The 18540-nt window shown below is 42.6% G+C and overlaps 1 protein-coding gene across 1 annotated transcript in view; it reads left to right on the plus strand.

Annotated features, from left to right (window-relative positions):
- Positions 1-12787, plus strand: part of GDA (guanine deaminase) — a 91641-nt gene extending 78854 nt beyond the window's left edge. The window contains exons 10-14 of the mRNA XM_075317962.1: positions 5706-5773; positions 5995-6234; positions 6326-6444; positions 6968-6995; positions 11503-12787. Coding sequence (XP_075174077.1) covers positions 5706-5773; positions 5995-6234; positions 6326-6444; positions 6968-6995; positions 11503-11573 — 526 coding nt within the window. The 3' untranslated portion in view covers positions 11574-12787. The remainder of the gene's footprint in view (positions 1-5705; positions 5774-5994; positions 6235-6325; positions 6445-6967; positions 6996-11502) is intronic.
- The last annotated feature ends 5753 nt before the right edge of the window (positions 12788-18540 follow it).

Here is an 18540-nt window from a genome sequence, read left to right on the forward strand (position 1 = left end):
AAGATAGAACTTTTTGGTGATAATTCTAAGTGGTATGTGTGGAGAAAACCAGGGACTGCTCATCACATTCCCAATACAATCCCAACAGTAAAACATGGTGGAGGCAGCATCATGCTATGGCATGTGTTTCAGCTGCAGGGACAGGATGACTTATTGCAATTAAAGGAAAGATGAATGCGGCCAAGTACAGATATATCCTGGAAGAAAACCTCTTCCAGAGTGCTCTTTACCTCAGACTTGGCCAAAGGTTTAAGGCCCAGTCACACACAACGACTTACCAGCGATCCCGAAAACGATGCGACCTGATAGGGATCGCTGGTAAGTCGCTGGGAGGTCGCAGGTGAGATGTCACACAGTCAGATCTTACCAGCGATGCAGGAACGATACAGGTTGCAGTAGCGACCTGTATAACGATCTCAGCAGTCACTGTGACCCTGTCACACAGTGTCAAACACAACGATGTGTCCTGCCCAGCAGGACATCGCCTTTGAAGAAAATGGCCTGGACCATTTGGCAACGACCAGAGATTTCACAGCAGGGGCCTGATCGCTGGTAGGTGTCACACATAACAAGATCGCTAACGGGATCGCTATTGCATCACAGAAACCGTGACTCAGCTGCGATCTCGTTATGTGTGACGGTACCTTTAGCTTCCAACAAGACAATGACCCTAAGCACACAGCTAAAATAACAAAGGAGTGGCTTCAGAACAACTCTGTGACCATTCTTAACTGGCCCAGCAAGAGCCCTGACCTAAACCCAATTGATCATTTCTGGAGAGACCTGAAAATGGCTGTCTACCAACGTTCACCATCCAACATGAAGGAATTGGAGAGGGTCTACAAGGCAGAATGGCAGAGGATCCCCAAATCCTAGAGTGAAAAACTTGTTGTAACATTCCCATGAAGACTCATGGCTGTACTAGCTCAAAAGGCTGCTTCTACTCAATATTGAGCAAAGGGTCTGAATACTTATGACCATGTGATATTTCAGTTTTTCTTGTTTAATAAATTTGCAAAAATTTCTACATTTCTGTTTTCTTTCTGTCAAGATGGGGTGCAGAGTGTACATTAATGAGAAAAAAATAACTTTTCTGAATTTACCAAATGGCTGCAATGAAACAAAGAGTGAAAAATTAAAAGGGGTCTGAATACTTTACGTACCCACTGTATATACAGTTAAAACCAGAAGTTTACATACACTATCTAAAAAGACACATCTGCATGTTTTCCTCACTATCTGACATGAAATCAGAATAATTCTCTCCCGTTTTAGGTCAGTTAGGAGCCAAAATTATTTATCTTTTGCCAAATGCTAGGATAATGTGAGAGAATGTTTTAAGGCATTCTCTTTATTACTTTGTGCAAGGTCAAAAGTTACATACATTTCATTAGTATTTGGTACGATTGTCCTTAAACTGTATGACTTGGGTCAAACATTTTGGATATCCTTCCACAAGCTTCTCACAATAGTTAGTAGGAATTCCTCCTGATAAGACTAGTGTAACTGAGCCATGTGTGTAGGTCACCTTGCTCGCACTTGCCTTTTCAGCTTTGCCCATAAATTTTCAATAGGATTGAGATCAGGGTTTTGTGATGACCACTCCAACACGTTGACTTTGTTACCCTTCACCCCCGGGCGATTTTTCGTTTTCTGTCAATCTTGCCATATAAGTGCTTATTTTTTGCGGGACGAGTTCTACTTTTAAATGAAACCATAAGTTTTGCTATACACTGTACTGGAAAACGGCAAAAAAAATTCCAAATGCAAAAAAATTGCAAAAAAAGGGAGATTGCATGATTGTTTTTGGGATAGTTTATTCACTGTGTTCACTATATGGTAAAACTGATGTGTCATTAATAATGATTCCTCAGGTCGGTATGAGTTCGTAGATACCAAACAAGTTTGTCCAAAAAAGGCGCACTTTTTGCACCATTTTCCGTGTTCTCATTTTTTGGGATCTATGGCTCAATGATGGCTTATTTTTTGCATCTTGAGCTGACGTTTTTAATGGGGCCATTTTTGCACAGAAGCGCCGTTTTGATCGCCTGTTATTGCATTTTACGCAAAATTTGCGCTGACCAAAAAAACATAATTTTGGCGTTTGGAATTTTTTTGCTGCTACGACGTTTACCGATCAGATTAATTGATTTTATATTATGATAGTGTCGCGGGCGGAGGAGGGGACGCCGCGCTCTCCCACTGCTGCTCGGGTCCGGCTGCCGCGGCTGCTGCGGCCTGCTGCTGCTCGGTGGCTCGAGCGATGGGCCGGATCCCGGGGACTCTAGTGGCGCTCCTTGCCCGTGAGTGAAAGGGGGTTTTGGGTGTGGGGATTGGTTATTGTCCGTGACGCCACCCACGGTTGTGGTGATTTATTAACACCACCGCTGCTCTTGTGTGGGGATCCCGGGAAGGATGGTATGGAGCACCAGTTGTTGGGTTGCCCCTCCGTGGGTAGGGGTTGGTGATCCCGGGGCCCAGTGATGAGTTGGGAGATGCAGGGCTTGGTGGGCGCAGGGACGCGGGGGGCGGCAGCGCTGTGCCTTGCGGCACTGTGGTACTCACTCAGCCTGAGACGATGACACAGTTCTCGGTAAAACACACGGCTGGAAAGACGGTTCCCACGGACGGCTGCACTTGCTCTCCCAGTAGGTGACGGTGATGTCCCTTTGTCCTGCACCTAATATTCCTATGTTGGTAGCGATGGGTTCCCACCGGTAACCCGCTCCCCGGCTTGGATATGGGCTGGAGGAGCCCTACTTTTGCCCGCAGGCGCTGGCCCTGAGAAACTGGTGCCCTGGCGGTGGCGGTGTCTCTACTCAATGGTTGGACTGTTGCCTTCAATCGGGACTTGGTTGTTTGGAGACAGACATCCCCTTCACTGATGGATTTGGCAAATTTACGGCGACTCCTAGCCTTGCCGGGGTCCGAGAGGCCCCTGCCCTGGTGCTGACTGGTCTTTGTATACTGCTCCAGACCGCCGGGCCACTACCCGTCTGCGGTCCTTCCAGCAACCTCCGAGCAGTCCCCCTTCAGACTGTCACCGCCGCTGCTGACCTTGCTGACTCTGTTCTTTCCACTTCCTCCTCCTTTCTCTATCTTGCTTCCTCTCACATTCACTTCCCTCACTTGACTGCCTGGTTCCTCCCGCCTCCAGGGCTGTGAACTCCTCAGTGGGCGGAGCCAACCGCCTGGCCCACCCCCTGGTGTGAACATCAGCCCCTGGAGGAAGGCAACAAGGATTTTAGTAGCCTTGGTGTTCCTAACTGGGATGTAGGGTGTGGTGGTGTAATGACCTGTGATCCCTGGCTTGCCCAGGGCGTCACAATAGATTGGACATTTATGACCACGGTGATACCAAATGTGTGTATATTTTTTATTTTTTTAACCCTTTAATTTTCAATAGGGCGAATGAAGGTGATTTGAACTTTTCGGTATTATTAATTTTTTTTAAATTTTTTAAAATTTCTTTGTAACTTTTTTTTATTTTACTAGCGTCCTTAGGGGACTATAATGATCAGCAGTCTGATCACTAATTCTTTCTTGTAGATCAGAGCAGTATTGCTCTGATCTGCACAAAAGCAGCTCTCCTCTGACACATGGCCCTCTGCCGGCTGTAAGAGGAACTGACTCATGATAGCTACCGGAGTCATCACATGACCCTGTGGTACCATGGCAACCATCGAATCCACGTGTTCACATCATGTGACTTCCCATGGAGCTGGGTAAGTGAATGTTTATTATGGCCCACTGTTACATCATGCTGTGACATTTTCACAGCGCGCTGTAAGGGCCTAACAGGCACGAGTGGGTAGCGAATCCACTCATGCTTGATAGCCGCACATATCATCTGTTCAAATCAGCTGACATGTGCAGCGATCGCTGCTGACTGCCCGCGGCAGCAGGCAGGGATTACTCTGACACGATCCATGACGTTCCCAGTACGTCATGTGTCGTGAAGAGGTTAAGTCACTGTGTAACCAGTTTGGCAGTATGCGACAGGTCATTGTCCATTTGGAAAGTCCATTTCCACCTAAGCTTTAAGTTCCTGGCTGATATCTTAAGATGTTGCCACATCATCTTCTTTCGTCATAATCCCATCTATTTTGTGAAGTGCCCCAGTCCCTCCTGCAACAAAACAACCCCACAACATGACGATTCCAACCCGTGTTTCACAGTTGGGATGGTGTTGTTAGACTTCAAAGCTTCTCCCTTTCTTTGTCGCTCCATTGGGAGACCCAGCCAATTGTCTGGGTCTCCCAATTGGAGCTAGAAGAAAAGGAATTTACGGTAAGTAAACAAAATTCCCTTCTTCTTTGTCGCTCCATTGGGAGACCCAGACAATTGGCTGGGTCTCCCAATTGGAGCTAGAAGAAAAGGAATTTACGGTAAGTAAACAAAATTCCCTTCTTTTCCTCCAAATGTAACAATGGTCATTATGGCTAAACAGTTCAATTTTAGATTCATCAGACCACAGGATATGTCTCCAAATATTAAGGTCTTTGTTCCTGTGTGCATTTGCAAACATTAATCTGTTTTTTTTTATGTTTCTTTTGGAGTCATGGCTTCTTCCTGACAGAGTGGCCTTTCAGCCCATGTTAATCCACTACTCGTTTCACTGAGGATAATGACACAATCTTACCAGCTTCTGCCAGCATCTTCACAAGGTCTTTTGCTTTTGTTCTTGGATTGATATGCACATGTCTGACCAAAGCACGTTCATCTCTGGTACACAGAACCAGACTCCTCCTTCCTGAGCGGTATAATGGCTGGACATTCCCATGTTGTTTGTACTTGCATATATTTGTTTGCACAGATGAACAAGCCACCTTTAGGTATCTAGAAATTGCACCCAAGGATTTAGCAGACTTTTGCAAATCCACAATTCTCTTCCTGAGATCTTGGCTGATTTCTTTTGACCTTCCCATGATGCTACACAGAAAAGCAGTGTGTTTCAGGGGTGGATTAAAATATGTCCACAGCTGTTTCTTTAATTAACTCAAATGTTGCCAATAAACCTATCAGATGCTTCCAAAGACATGATAACATCATGTGGGCTGTCCCATATTGTTTAATGGCATAGTACTCTTATTGTACTGGATGTAAACTTTTGAATTTGCAGAAAGTAATAAAAATGCCTTAACACTAAAAGTCCCAGAGAGGGGGCATTTACCATTTCTAACTTTGGAACCCAGAGACGGGTCGAATGACCTGAAGGATTTAAGCTAACATCCTATAATCACCGTCTTTTGTTCTGTAATTAAGGCCATTACTGTCGCACCACAGGAGGTTGTTGTTTTCCACTGAGTTTAGCCATTTAGTTTCTAGTTAGTTCTATTCAGTTTGGACTAAGGGTCATTTGACCCTCTTTCGGGACTTCAGGGGGGAGCTCGAAATTTCTGGGACTTCTAGTGTTAAAACATTCTCATTCTCTCTCTCTCTCTTTCTCTCTCTCTCTCTCATTATCTGGCATTTGGCAAATATAAATAATTTTGGTAATCCTAATTGACCTAAAACAGGAAAGGTTCATTCTGATTTCATGCCAGATAGTGAGAAAAGCCTGCAAATTTGTCTTTTGAGATACAGTAGTGTATGTAAACTTCTGGTTTCAACTATTATATATATATATATATATATATATATATATATATATATATACATTTTTAAAATTTAACTCATGCATCCATCCATTCTGTTCATTTCAGATTGTGCAGTGGTCACCTTGACGTTCGAAATGCTCTAAGCCACAGAGTTAAAATAGGGCTTGGGACTGGTAAGGTATTTATTACAAATCCTTGGGGAGGTTGGCTGGTTGGGGTTAGTGGTGTAAAATTTTACAAGTTAACTGTTTTTCAGCCATATGTAATTTGTGTCCCATTGGTTTCTAGAAATGTTTTTTTCATATGGTCATATATCATTGATCTATATCTTTTTAGTGTTTTGAAATAACTGATGAAAGAATACTTAAAAATGTAAATATTAAATCTCTATTAGATGTTGCTGGTGGATATTCCATATCATTACTTGATGCTATCCGGAAAGCAATAGAAACTTCAAAAATTATTTTCATGGAAAGATCAAAAAATGGTCGTGATAATAATGAAATAGGAAATGAGAAGAAGCCAAATGGAATAAATGGAGATGCTCAAATTGGCTCAATGGAAACTGAAAACAATTTTAAGGTTTTAAGTTACAAGGAAGCATTTCGGCTAGCAACTTTGGGAGGTAGTGAGGGTAAGTTCACCATTTAACAAAAGCAAATTGTTACTAACTGCATCACAGAAGTAAAATCAGTTTATCAATTTATCCATGACTTTCTTCATAGCTTTAAGCATCGACCACATAACTGGAAACTTTAAAGTTGGGAAGGAATTTGATGCACTGCTAATCAACCCTGAGGCCCAAGACAGCCCTTTTGACAACTTTTCTCACACTTCCAGAGAGGTAGTATTAAAATGTGTAAAATGTATATAATATTGTCCATTTGATTTTAAAGCTGAATGTTAGATTGGTTTGGATGACAGCTCTTCCTTCTGATCCTCTCCCCGAACCTATAACCAGCTATTGCAGGTTTGTGTATACTGTCAATGGCCACAGTAATCTGCTGGACCATATGAGTTATGTTTAGGAAAAACAACATACCAGACTTTCCCCTGTACACACTAAATGTTCATATGGTCTTCCCAACACCTTCATGGTCAGTCTTCATTCATCTCCAATTTTAGGTTATGGGATGTTCTTCAATTTTATAAATATTGCTTTTTGCACTCAGGTTGCGACTAGCCTCATACTTCTCCGGATTTTAGCTAAATTTCTGCAATGCTTCATTCTTAGATAAAAGAAGCAGTAGCATTCTACATTTACTTTATATGTGAACTAAGAAGTATACTGAATGTCAAATATTTGATGTACATATAAAATTGGAAAAATGAAATTTTACTGTAAATATTTTTTTTTTTTAAATTAGGATTTGCTGCAGAGATTCCTTTATCTTGGTATGTATGCAAAATATTTATTTAACCTAAGTTAAAAAAATCTCATTAGAATACTTTATACTAAATATTATTTTTGTTTCCTAAAAATAATTAAGGAAATTTCATTGATGAATATAACAAATCATTGCTGGACTACACTAGTCTGACTATGCCCCTCCCTTTCTGATTAGCAGCACTGTCTTTAGACTTTGTACATACAGAACCTGGTGTGGACGGTTGAATTTTCTCAGCTGTGCTGTATTGCTAAATCTAAAAGCTCTGATAGTGTCACAACTGCTGCATTCAGTAAACTAAGTGATGCATCTTTGGATTCAGGATCTCTTTGCCTACATTTTGCTGCTCTCAGATGAGGTAGCAAAAACCTGCTGAAAGATTCTCTTTAATTTAATTTTTTCTATTGGGAGCTAGAGGACTCTCTAAAGCCTGCTTTACACGTTGCAATTTGTTGTGCAATCACGTTTGTGATGTGACACGCCCAGATCGCATATGTGATCTAATGAGATCACACGTAGGTCGTTCATTTGCTGTCACACGTGCGTTAGTAGTCTATGTTAAATTGATCAATTTTGTGTGCGATCCTTTAGATCATGTGTTCTGTGACGTATGCATTGGGCACCCTTTTTTTTTTATTTGTTCACTTGCCAAGCGTGTGTAATGTGTAGGGATGCGTTTTTACTATGTCATCTGCCATTCAGCTCTGCTACATGGCCGCTAACAGCAGACACAGACAGCCATGTAGCAGCGCTGAATGGCAGATGACAGCAGACAAAGAAAGAGCCGCACGATCAGAATGAACTCGGGTTAACTTCACCCGACTTCATTGTCATGCTGCGGCTCTGTCTGTGTCGCATCCTGATTAGCGGTCACCCGTGAAGGACTCACCGGTGACCGCTAAACTCCTGAGTAACTGAATTGAGCAGCCCTCTCTCATATACTTACCGATCCCCGATCTCCGGCGCAGCGCTGCATGGCATTCACACTGCTCCAGTGGCTTTTACTATTTTGAAAAAGCCGGCCGCTCATTAAACAATCTCGTATTCCCTGCTTTCCCCGCCCACCGACGCCTATGATTGGTTGCAGTGAGACACGCCCCCACGCTGAGTGACAGGTATCTCACTGCACCCAATCACAGCAGCCGGTGGGCGTGTCTATACTGTGCAGTGAAATAAATAATTAAATAATTTAAAAAAACGGCGTGCGGTCCCCCCCAATTTTAAAACCAGCCAGATAAAGCCATACGGCTGAAGGCTAGTATTCTCAGGATGGGGAGCTCCACGTTATGGGGAGCCCCCCAGCCTTACAATATCAGCCAGCAGCCGCCCAGAATTGCCGCATACATTAGATGCGACAGTTCTGGAAGTGTACCCGGCTCTTCCTGATTTGCCCTGGTGCGTTGGCAATCGGGGTAATAAGGAATTATTGGCAGCCCATAGCTGCCAATAACTCCTAGATTAATCATGTCAGGCGTCTCCCCGAGATACCTTCCATGATTAATCTGTAAGTGTCAGTAAATAAACACACACACCCGAAAAAATCCTTTATTAGAAATAAAAAACACAAACATATACCCTCGTTCACCACTTTAATAAGACCGAAAAAGCCCTCCATGTCCAGCGTAATCCAGGATGGTCCAGCGTCGCTTCCAGCTCTGCTGCATGAAGGTGACCGGAGCTGCAGAAGACACAGTCGCTCCTGTCAGCTCCACACAAAAACTGAAGACAGCTGCGCGATCAGCTGAGCTGTCACTGAGGTTACCCGCGGCCACCGCTGTATCCAGTGACAGCGGGTAACCTCAGTGACAGCTCAGCTGATCTCGCTATTCCCTTCATTAGCTGCGTGGAGCTGACAGGAGCGGCGGTGTATTCTGCAGCTTCGGTCACCTTCATGCAGCAGAGCTGGAAGCGACGCTGGACCATCCTGGATTACGCTGGACATGGAGGGCTTTTTCGGGCTTATTAAAGTGGTGAACGAGGGTATATGTTTGTGTTCTTTATTTCTAATACAGGATTTTTTCGGGTGTGTGTGTTTATTTACTGTCACTTACAGGTTAATCATGGATGGTATCTCGGGGAGACGCCTGACATGATTAATGTAGGAGTTATTGGCAGCTATGGGCTGCCAATAACTCCTTATTACCCCGATTGCCAACGCACCAGGGCAAATCGGGAAGAGCCGGGTACACTTCCAGAACTGTCGCATGTAATGTATGCGGCAATTCTGGGCGTCTGCTAACTGATATTGTTAGGCTTGGGGGCTCCCCATAACGTGGAGCTCCTCATCCTGAGAATACCAGCCTTCAGACGTATGGCTTTATCTGGCTGGTTTTAAAATTGGGGGGGGACCGCACGCCGTTTTTTTAAATTATTTAATTATTTATTTCACTGCACAGTATAGACACGCCCACCGGCTGCTGTGATTGGGTGCAGTGAGACACCTGTCACTCAGCGTGGGGGCGTGTCTCACTGCAACCAATCATAGGTGTCGGTGGGCGTGGAAAGCAGGGAATACGAGATTGTTTAATGAGCAGCCGGCTTTTTCAAAATAGTAAAAGCCACCGGAGCAGTGTGAATGCCGTGCAGCGCCGCGCCGGTGATCGGTGAGTATGAGAGAGGGGGTAAGAGGGATAGACTGACATGGACAGAGAGAGCGGGACAGAGATAGTGACCAACTGACAGAGATTAGTGAATGACAGACATTGTGAGGTGCTTCAGAACGCAGCTTTTCAGCTGCGCTCTGAAGCGGACCTTTTTTAAGCTGCGGTGCAGAGCGCACACCTGCGCACATAGCCTCAAACATCAAAATCGTATGAGGGATGTCACACGTTTCAATTGACTAGGTTCGTACAACAAAACGTCCAATGTATGAGGAATAAACGACGTGTATGTGATCACTGTATTTGCGTTCAATCTTGATCGCACGTAGGTGTCACACGCAAATACGTCACAAACGATGCCAGATGTGCGTCACTTACAACTTGACCCCAACGACGGATTGTGAGATATATTGAAGCGTGTAAAGTGGGCTTTATATGAGAGGACCAGCAGTGTTGTGGCAACTGTTATGAGTGAAAACCAGAGTACCAGTGTGAACATAATGTTATACCTCAGTAGTGGGAATATGCTGTACCAATATATTCAACCATGTGGTGCACTTTTTCCTATACAGGTTTTCAGTGATTCCACAGTATAATCTGTACTTTGCCATGGATTGTACTGTGAATGAATTTGCTACAGATTACAACATGTGCATTTAAAATGGTGAAATCTAATACTAACAGCTCGCTCATATTTTTCACTATTATGTGATGAGAGTTTAAAAACCTTATCCAGAGGTAATTTACTGAAATTGTTGCAGATGTGTGGTATGCCATTCATACCACAAATCCAAGGCAGTTCTACCATGTCTGACTATAGCCCAGCCAGTGATGACAATGATGGGTGGCAGGACCTACATATCAGTCCTGGCAAGGGTGGAGAAAGACAATAAATGGACCCTATACAAGAACAGCATGACGGCTCTATTGTTTTTCCATATCTCCTCATAGATAATCCCCCTTTTGTTTCTCTAACGATTCCTTAGTAATTGTTAAATATGAAAATCCCTTAAAAGTAGTTTGCTACTATCTATAATATTGTATTTAAGGTTGTGTTCACATCTACAATGAAGGTCCCATTAGGAGCCTTCATTCCAGATTCCTCCAGTAATGATTAACTAATTTGCCTGGTTAAATGACAGACACATGGATGGAGACACAACACGCCACCTTATAAGTAGATTCTCTTGGGTGCCATAGGTGACTGCTATGTGACCGATCCAGCATTGATGGAAATAACAATGCAGGTGTGAACAAGTAGTATAATATGAAGATAACATGTTAGTTTTCCATGCAATTTCCAAGAGACACTCATTTTGTTCCAAAATGACTGATGTTGTCCTTTTCTAATGTGTAGAGGACTTCTCCAGATTTTGGAACATGTGGAGGGGCCACCAAAACTGTTTTGGAGACCTTGTATCTTGCTCTAAAATTAAAGCTTACATGTGTTCTGTGTAAATTGTATAAAAGATGACCCCATGGGGAGTAACAGAATTGTAAAAATTTTAGCTTCACTGTTGAGAAATTCTACAACTATTGCATCAGCTCCCTTGGGTGGTAAATGGCATAAAAGAACAATTTGAACGAGTCAGCATTATTTCAGCAGTATGAGAAAGTAGCACTGCATCAGCTAGGATCTAAAGCAACTGTTTATTAGTGTCGCAAGTGTCAGAAAACACTGGACACAAGATAGAAAGAGGCAATCAAGAGCGACCAGAGCAAGCTGTGTGTCTTCAAGCCAACCATGGTGAAGAGAGTGTCTACCTTCGCTTATTCCTGTGTGCTGTTACACCGTGTTTTCCGGAAATTGATATTTTCATATGAACATGGTCTACTATAGTATTGTTATTATTCCTAGTTTTATATGCATTGACTGAAATAATCTCCCATTTCTCTGTCTTTAATTTTCCTCAGGTGATGATAGGAACATCAAAGCTGTGTATGTCGCTGGAAGATGCGTGGTTCCATTTCCTAAAAATACATAGAGCATACCCATAAATAAATACTAGAATGGACTGTCATTTCTTTTTAATGAGTTAAAATACTTAGTGGTCTAAATATAGTAATTTATGAAATATTTTTCAAATGAGCTAGTCAGAGATCATAGTTTTATGTATTTTTAGGTAATAAATATTAAGTATTATTATATATAGTATTTTATTATTTTTTGAAATTATAGAAATATATTTTTAATATTGAAGAGTACTTTAACTTTAGAATGAACATATTAGGATTGCAATATTAGTTTTTTTTTTTTGAGAGTGAGGAAAAAAAAGAACCATGACTGCTTAAGTAGATAGTGTAGAGCTGATGGTGTTAATGGTATTCATTCGAGAAGCCGGACAATCCTTGTTTATGGCCTGTCTACTTTATGTCTGGAATTTAGTAGCCATATTTTTTTCTTATTATTATCCGCTTGTTAAAAAGATGTTTATATCGTTACATTTTCAAATATCTTTTTTTCTGGCATTGTTCTAAGTCAAAACAGACTTTGTCAAAACACCGTAGACCCCAAAATGCCATAAACCAAAATATTATATGCGATTTGTTTTTGACCTAAAAAAAGGCAATGAAGAAAATTTTTTTTTAATAAAACACCATAACATGCGAAACACTATAAAAAAAACACTATAAAAAACTAGTGCTGTCACACTAGATAAGTAATTAACTACATAAATACTCATTCTACAAGGACATCTCTTTGGATAATTACCAATATTACATTCTATATTAAAGCTCATAGAAACCATGCTAATTCATGGTAATATGCTGTATGTTATTCATAATGATAATTTCTACAATAGTTTACGCCATTTCTTTAGTGATTCATTTGTTTTACGTTTGTCCACACACTTTCTGTAACGTACCTTCTATGGTATATGCTTGTAACCTTAATAGCGCGCCCCAGGAAATCACATTCTTTCCCCCATGTACGTCATCTCTGTAAAGATGAAATACTTTCAGTAAGATGGTTATGGGGACATTCATTTGGCAAGTTATTCTTCGGCCTTTATTCCCTCGGTTCATTCAATTTCTGTATACACACATAGATCTTTTGCCCGTTGTCTTCTTTGACTTAAACTGATATTGTTGAAAGTGTTTGGAATATTTTTAAATATTTAATTTTTTAAATTATAAAATGAAATGATCAATCAGCCTTAATGAATATGAAGAATATACGGATATAATAAAAAATAAATATTTATTATAATATTGCTTGTTTTCGTGCTCTATAAATTGTGTATTTGAGTGCCTACTTTTGATGAGAGCATGTTGGAAGGTATGAGATGATGATAAGAGACAGTATATGTAGACTTCAACTTCAAAGCAGAATAATCAGATTTTACTTTCCTAAGTTAAGATCCCACAATGAGTTTTTGGTGAGTTTTTGACTTTGCATATTTTCGCTGTGCAAATATTGCAGCATCTTCCAGCAAAGGCGGATGGGATTTACAGAACTCAGGCCACTGTGATTTTTTTAAAGGGAATCTGTCACCAGGTTTTTGCTCCCCCATCTGAGAGAAGTATACAGTTAGGTTCAGAAATATTTGGACAGTGACACAATTTTCGCGAGTTGGGCTCTGCATGCCACCACATTGGATTTGAAATGAAACCTCTACAACAGAATTCAAGTGCAGATTGTAACGTTTAATTTGAAGGTTTGAACAAAAATATCTGATAGAAATTGTAGGAATTGTACACATTTCTTTACAAACACTCCACATTTTAGGAGGTCAAAAGTAATTGGACAAATAAACCAAACCCAAGCAAAATATTTTTATTTTCAATATTTTGTTGCGAATCCATTGGAGGCAATCACTGCCTTAAGTCTGGAACCCATGGACATCACCAAACGCTGGGTTTCCGCCTTCTTAATGCTTTGCCAGGCCTTTACAGCCGCAGCCTTCAGGTCTTGCTTGTTTGTGGGTCTTTCCGTCTTAAGTCTGGATTTGAGCAAGTGAAATGCATGCTCAATTGGGTTAAGAACTGGTGATTGACTTGGCCATTGCAGAAGGTTCCACTTTTTTGCACTCATGAACTCCTGGGTAGCTTTGGCTGTATGCTTGGGGTCATTGTCCATCTGTACTATGAAGCGCCGTCCGATCAACTTTGCGGCATTTGGCTGAATCTGGGCTGAAAGTATATCCCGGTACACTTCAGAATTCATCCGGCTACTCTTGTCTGCTGTTATGTCATCAATAAACACAAGTGACCCAGTGCCATTGAAAGCCATGCATGCCCATGCCATCACGTTGCCTCCACCATGTTTTACAGAGGATGTGGTGTGCCTTGGATCATGTGCCGTTCCCTTTCTTTTCCAAACTTTTTTCTTCCCATCATTCTGGTACAGGTTGATCTTTGTCTCATCTGTCCATAGAATACTTTTCCAGAACTGAGCTGGCTTCATCAGGTGTTTTTCAGCAAATTTAACTCTGGCCTGTTTATTTTTGGAATTGATGAATGGTTTGCATCTAGATGTGAAGCCTTTGTATTTACTTTCATGGAGTCTTCTCTTTACTGTTGACTTAGAGACAGATACACCTACTTCACTGAGAGTGTTCTGGACTTCAGTTGATGTTGTGAACGGGTTCTTCTTCACCAAAGAAAGTATGCGGCGATCATCCACCACTGTTGTCATCCGTGGACGCCCCGGCCTTTTTGAGTTCCCAAGCTCACCAGTCAATTCCTTTTTTCTCAGAATGTACCCGACTGTTGATTTTGCTACTCCAAGCATGTCTGCTATCTCTCTGATGGATTTTTTCTTTTTTTTCAGCCTCAGGATATTCTGCTTCACCTCAATTGAGAGTTCCTTAGACCGCATGTTGTCTGGTCACAGCAACAGCTTCTAAATGCAAAACCACACACCTGTAATCAACCCCAGACCTTTTAACTACTTCATTGATTACAGGTTAACGAGGGAGACGCCTTCAGAGTTAATTGCAGCCCTTAGAGTCCCTTGTCCAATTACTTTTGGTCCCTTGAAAAAGAGGAGTAGAGTTGAGCGCGGTTCGTGGTTCGTGGTTCTCCAGTTCGCGGCTCGAGTGATTTTGGGGCATGTTCTAGATCGAACTAGAACTCGAGCTTTTTGCAAAAGCTCGATAGTTCTAGAAATGTTCGAGAACGGTTCTAGCAGCCAAAAAACAGCTAAATCCTAGCTTGGTTTCTGCTGTAATAGTGTAAGTCACTCTGTGAATCAAACTATTATCACATTTCAGTGTATAGTGTGCGTGAACAGCGCCTTCAGATCACTGCTGTTTCTATAATGGCGATCGCCATTTTTTTTTTTTCTTGTCTTCCTTCCCTAAGCGCGCGCGTCTTGTGGGGCGGGCCAGCATGTCAGCCAATCACAGACACACACACACCTAAGTGGACTTTGAGCCAGAGAAGCAACGGCATGTGTGATAGGATCTGCATGTCACATGTCCCTGCATTATAAAACCGGACATTTTCTTCACGAACGCCATTATCTGCCTTCTGCGTCTTTGGTGTCAGACATCAGTGTCGCAGCTCCGTCCTCCTGAGTCCTATAGCCGATACAGCTGTATGCGCTGCATACACAGCGTTAGACAGCTTAGGGAGAGCACATTCTAGCAGTCCTTTTAAGGGCTCAAAGCGGCAGGGTCAGAGAGCCATAAGTGACAGGTCCTGCAAACAGCAACAGCGTCTGTGTAGCCCAGGTCAGGGATTTCCTCCCTGCATTTCACCATTAGGAGGGAATAGAAAGGCAGGCTTCCATTCCTCTACCCAGAGCACCACAATCCTGCCACTGTACCCTCTTGTCCTCTGCACACTCCAACTCATTCTAAGTAAGCCATTATACTAGCAAACATTCAGTGTACCTAGTGGCATCCTATACGTGGCTATTGGACTTTGCTATAGTCCCACTAGTGCAAAGACATTTGCAGAGCACGTCTGCCTGCATTGCACACTACAACTTTTTTAAACTAAGCAATTTTACTAGCAAACACTCAGTGTACCTAGTGGCATCCTATACGTGGCTATTGGACTTTGCTATAGTCCCACTAGTGCCAAGACATTTGCAGAGCGCATCTGCCTGCGTTGCACACTCCAACTAATTATAACTAAGCCATTATACTTGCACACACTAAGTGTTTTTTAGTGGCATCCTATACGTGGCTATTGGACTTTGCTATAGTCCTACTAGTGCCAAGACATTTGCAGAGCGCATCTGCCTGCGTTGCACACTCCAACTAATTATAACTAAGCCATTATACTAGCACACACTCAGTGAACCTAGTGGCATCCTATACGTGGCTATTGGACTTTGCTATAGTCCCACTAGTGTCAAGACATTTGCAGCACGTCTGCCTGCGTTGCACACTCCAACTAATTATAACTAAGCCATTATACTAGCACACACTCAGTGTACCTAGTGGCATCCTATACGTGGCTATTGGACTTTGCTATAGTCCCACTAGTGCCAAGACATTTGCAGCACGTCTGCCTGCGTTGCACACTCCAACTAATTATAACTAAGCCATTATACTAGCACACACTCAGTGTACCTAGTGGCATCCTATACGTGGCTATTGGACTTTGCTATAGTCCCACTAGTGCCAAGACATTTGCAGCACGTCTGCCTGCGTTGCACACTCCAACTAATTATAACTAAGCCATTATACTAGCACACACTCAGTGTACCTAGTGGCATCCTATACGTGGCTATTGGACTTTGCTATAGTCCCACTAGTGCCAAGACATTTGCAGCACGTCTGCCTGCGTTGCACACTCCAACTAATTATAACTAAGCCATTATACTAGCACACACTCAGTGTACCTAGTGGCATCCTATACGTGGCTATTGGACTTTGCTATAGTCCCACTAGTGCCAAGACATTTGCAGCACGTCTGCCTGCGTTGCACACTCCAACTAATTATAACTAAGCCATTATACTAGCACACACTCAGTGTACCTAGTGGCATCCTATACGTGGCTATTGGACTTTGCTATAGTCCCACTAGTGCCAAGACATTTGCAGCACGTCTGCCTGCGTTGCACACTCCAACTAATTATAACTAAGCCATTATACTAGCACACACTCAGTGTACCTAGTGGTATCCTATACGTGGCTATTGGACTTTGCTATAGTCCCACTAGTGCCAAGACATTTGCAGCACGTCTGCCTGCGTTGCACACTCCAACTAATTATAACTAAGCCATTATACTAGCACACACTCAGTGTACCTAGTGGCATCCTATACGTGGCTATTGGACTTTGCTATAGTCCCACTAGTGCCAAGACATTTGCAGCACGTCTGCCTGCGTTGCACACTCCAACTAATTATAACTAAGCCATTATACTAGCACACACTCAGTGTACCTAGTGGCATCCTATACGTGGCTATTGGACTTTGCTATAGTCCCACTAGTGCCAAGACATTTGCAGCACGTCTGCCTGCGTTGCACACTCCAACTAATTATAACTAAGCCATTATACTAGCACACACTCAGTGTACCTAGTGGCATCCTATACGTGGCTATTGGACTTTGCTATAGTCCCACTAGTGCCAAGACATTTGCAGCACGTCTGCCTGCGTTGCACACTCCAACTAATTATAACTAAGCCATTATACTAGCACACACTCAGTGTACCTAGTGGCATCCTATACGTGGCTATTGGACTTTGCTATAGTCCCACTAGTGCCAAGACATTTGCAGCACGTCTGCCTGCGTTGCACACTCCAACTAATTATAACTAAGCCATTATACTAGCAAACACTCAGTGTACCTAGTGGCATCCTATACGTGGCTATTGGACTTTGCTATAGTCCTACTAGTGCCAAGACATTTGCAGAGCGCATCTGCCTGCGTTGCACACTCCAACTAATTATAACTAAGCCATTATACTAGCACACACTCAGTGAACCTAGTGGCATCCTATACGTGGATATTGGACTTTGCTATAGTCCCACTAGTGCCAAGACATTTGCAGCACGTCTGCCTGCGTTGCACACTCCAACTAATTATAACTAAGCCATTATACTAGCACACACTCAGTGTACCTAGTGGCATCCTATACGTGGCTATTGGACTTTGCTATAGTCCCACTAGTGCCAAGACATTTGCAGCACGTCTGCCTGCGTTGCACACTCCAACTAATTATAACTAAGCCATTATACTAGCACACACTCAGTGTACCTAGTGGCATCCTATACGTGGCTATTGGACTTTGCTATAGTCCCACTAGTGCCAAGACATTTGCAGCACGTCTGCCTGCGTTGCACACTCCAACTAATTATAACTAAGCCATTATACTAGCACACACTCAGTGTACCTAGTGGCATCCTATACGTGGCTATTGGACTTTGCTATAGTCCTACTAGTGCCAAGACATTTGCAGAGCGCATCTGCCTGCGTTGCACACTCCAACTAATTATAACTAAGCCATTATACTAGCACACACTCAGTGAACCTAGTGGCATCCTATACGTGGATATTGGACTTTGCTATAGTCCCACTAGTGCCAAGACATTTGCAGCACGTCTGCCTGCGTTGCACACTCCAACTAATTATAACTAAGCCATTATACTAGCACACACTCAGTGTACCTAGTGGCATCCTATACGTGGCTATTGGACTTTGCTATAGTCCCACTAGTGCCAAGACATTTGCAGCACGTCTGCCTGCGTTGCACACTCCAACTAATTATAACTAAGCCATTATACTAGCACACACTCAGTGTACCTAGTGGCATCCTATACGTGGCTATTGGACTTTGCTATAGTCCCACTAGTGCCAAGACATTTGCAGCACGTCTGCCTGCGTTGCACACTCCAACTAATTATAACTAAGCCATTATACTAGCACACACTCAGTGTACCTAGTGGCATCCTATACGTGGCTATTGGACTTTGCTATAGTCCCACTAGTGCCAAGACATTTGCAGCACGTCTGCCTGCGTTGCACACTCCAACTAATTATAACTAAGC

Source organism: Anomaloglossus baeobatrachus, chromosome 1 (assembly GCF_048569485.1).
Source record: "Anomaloglossus baeobatrachus isolate aAnoBae1 chromosome 1, aAnoBae1.hap1, whole genome shotgun sequence".
Taxonomy (NCBI): Eukaryota; Metazoa; Chordata; class Amphibia; order Anura; family Aromobatidae; genus Anomaloglossus; species Anomaloglossus baeobatrachus.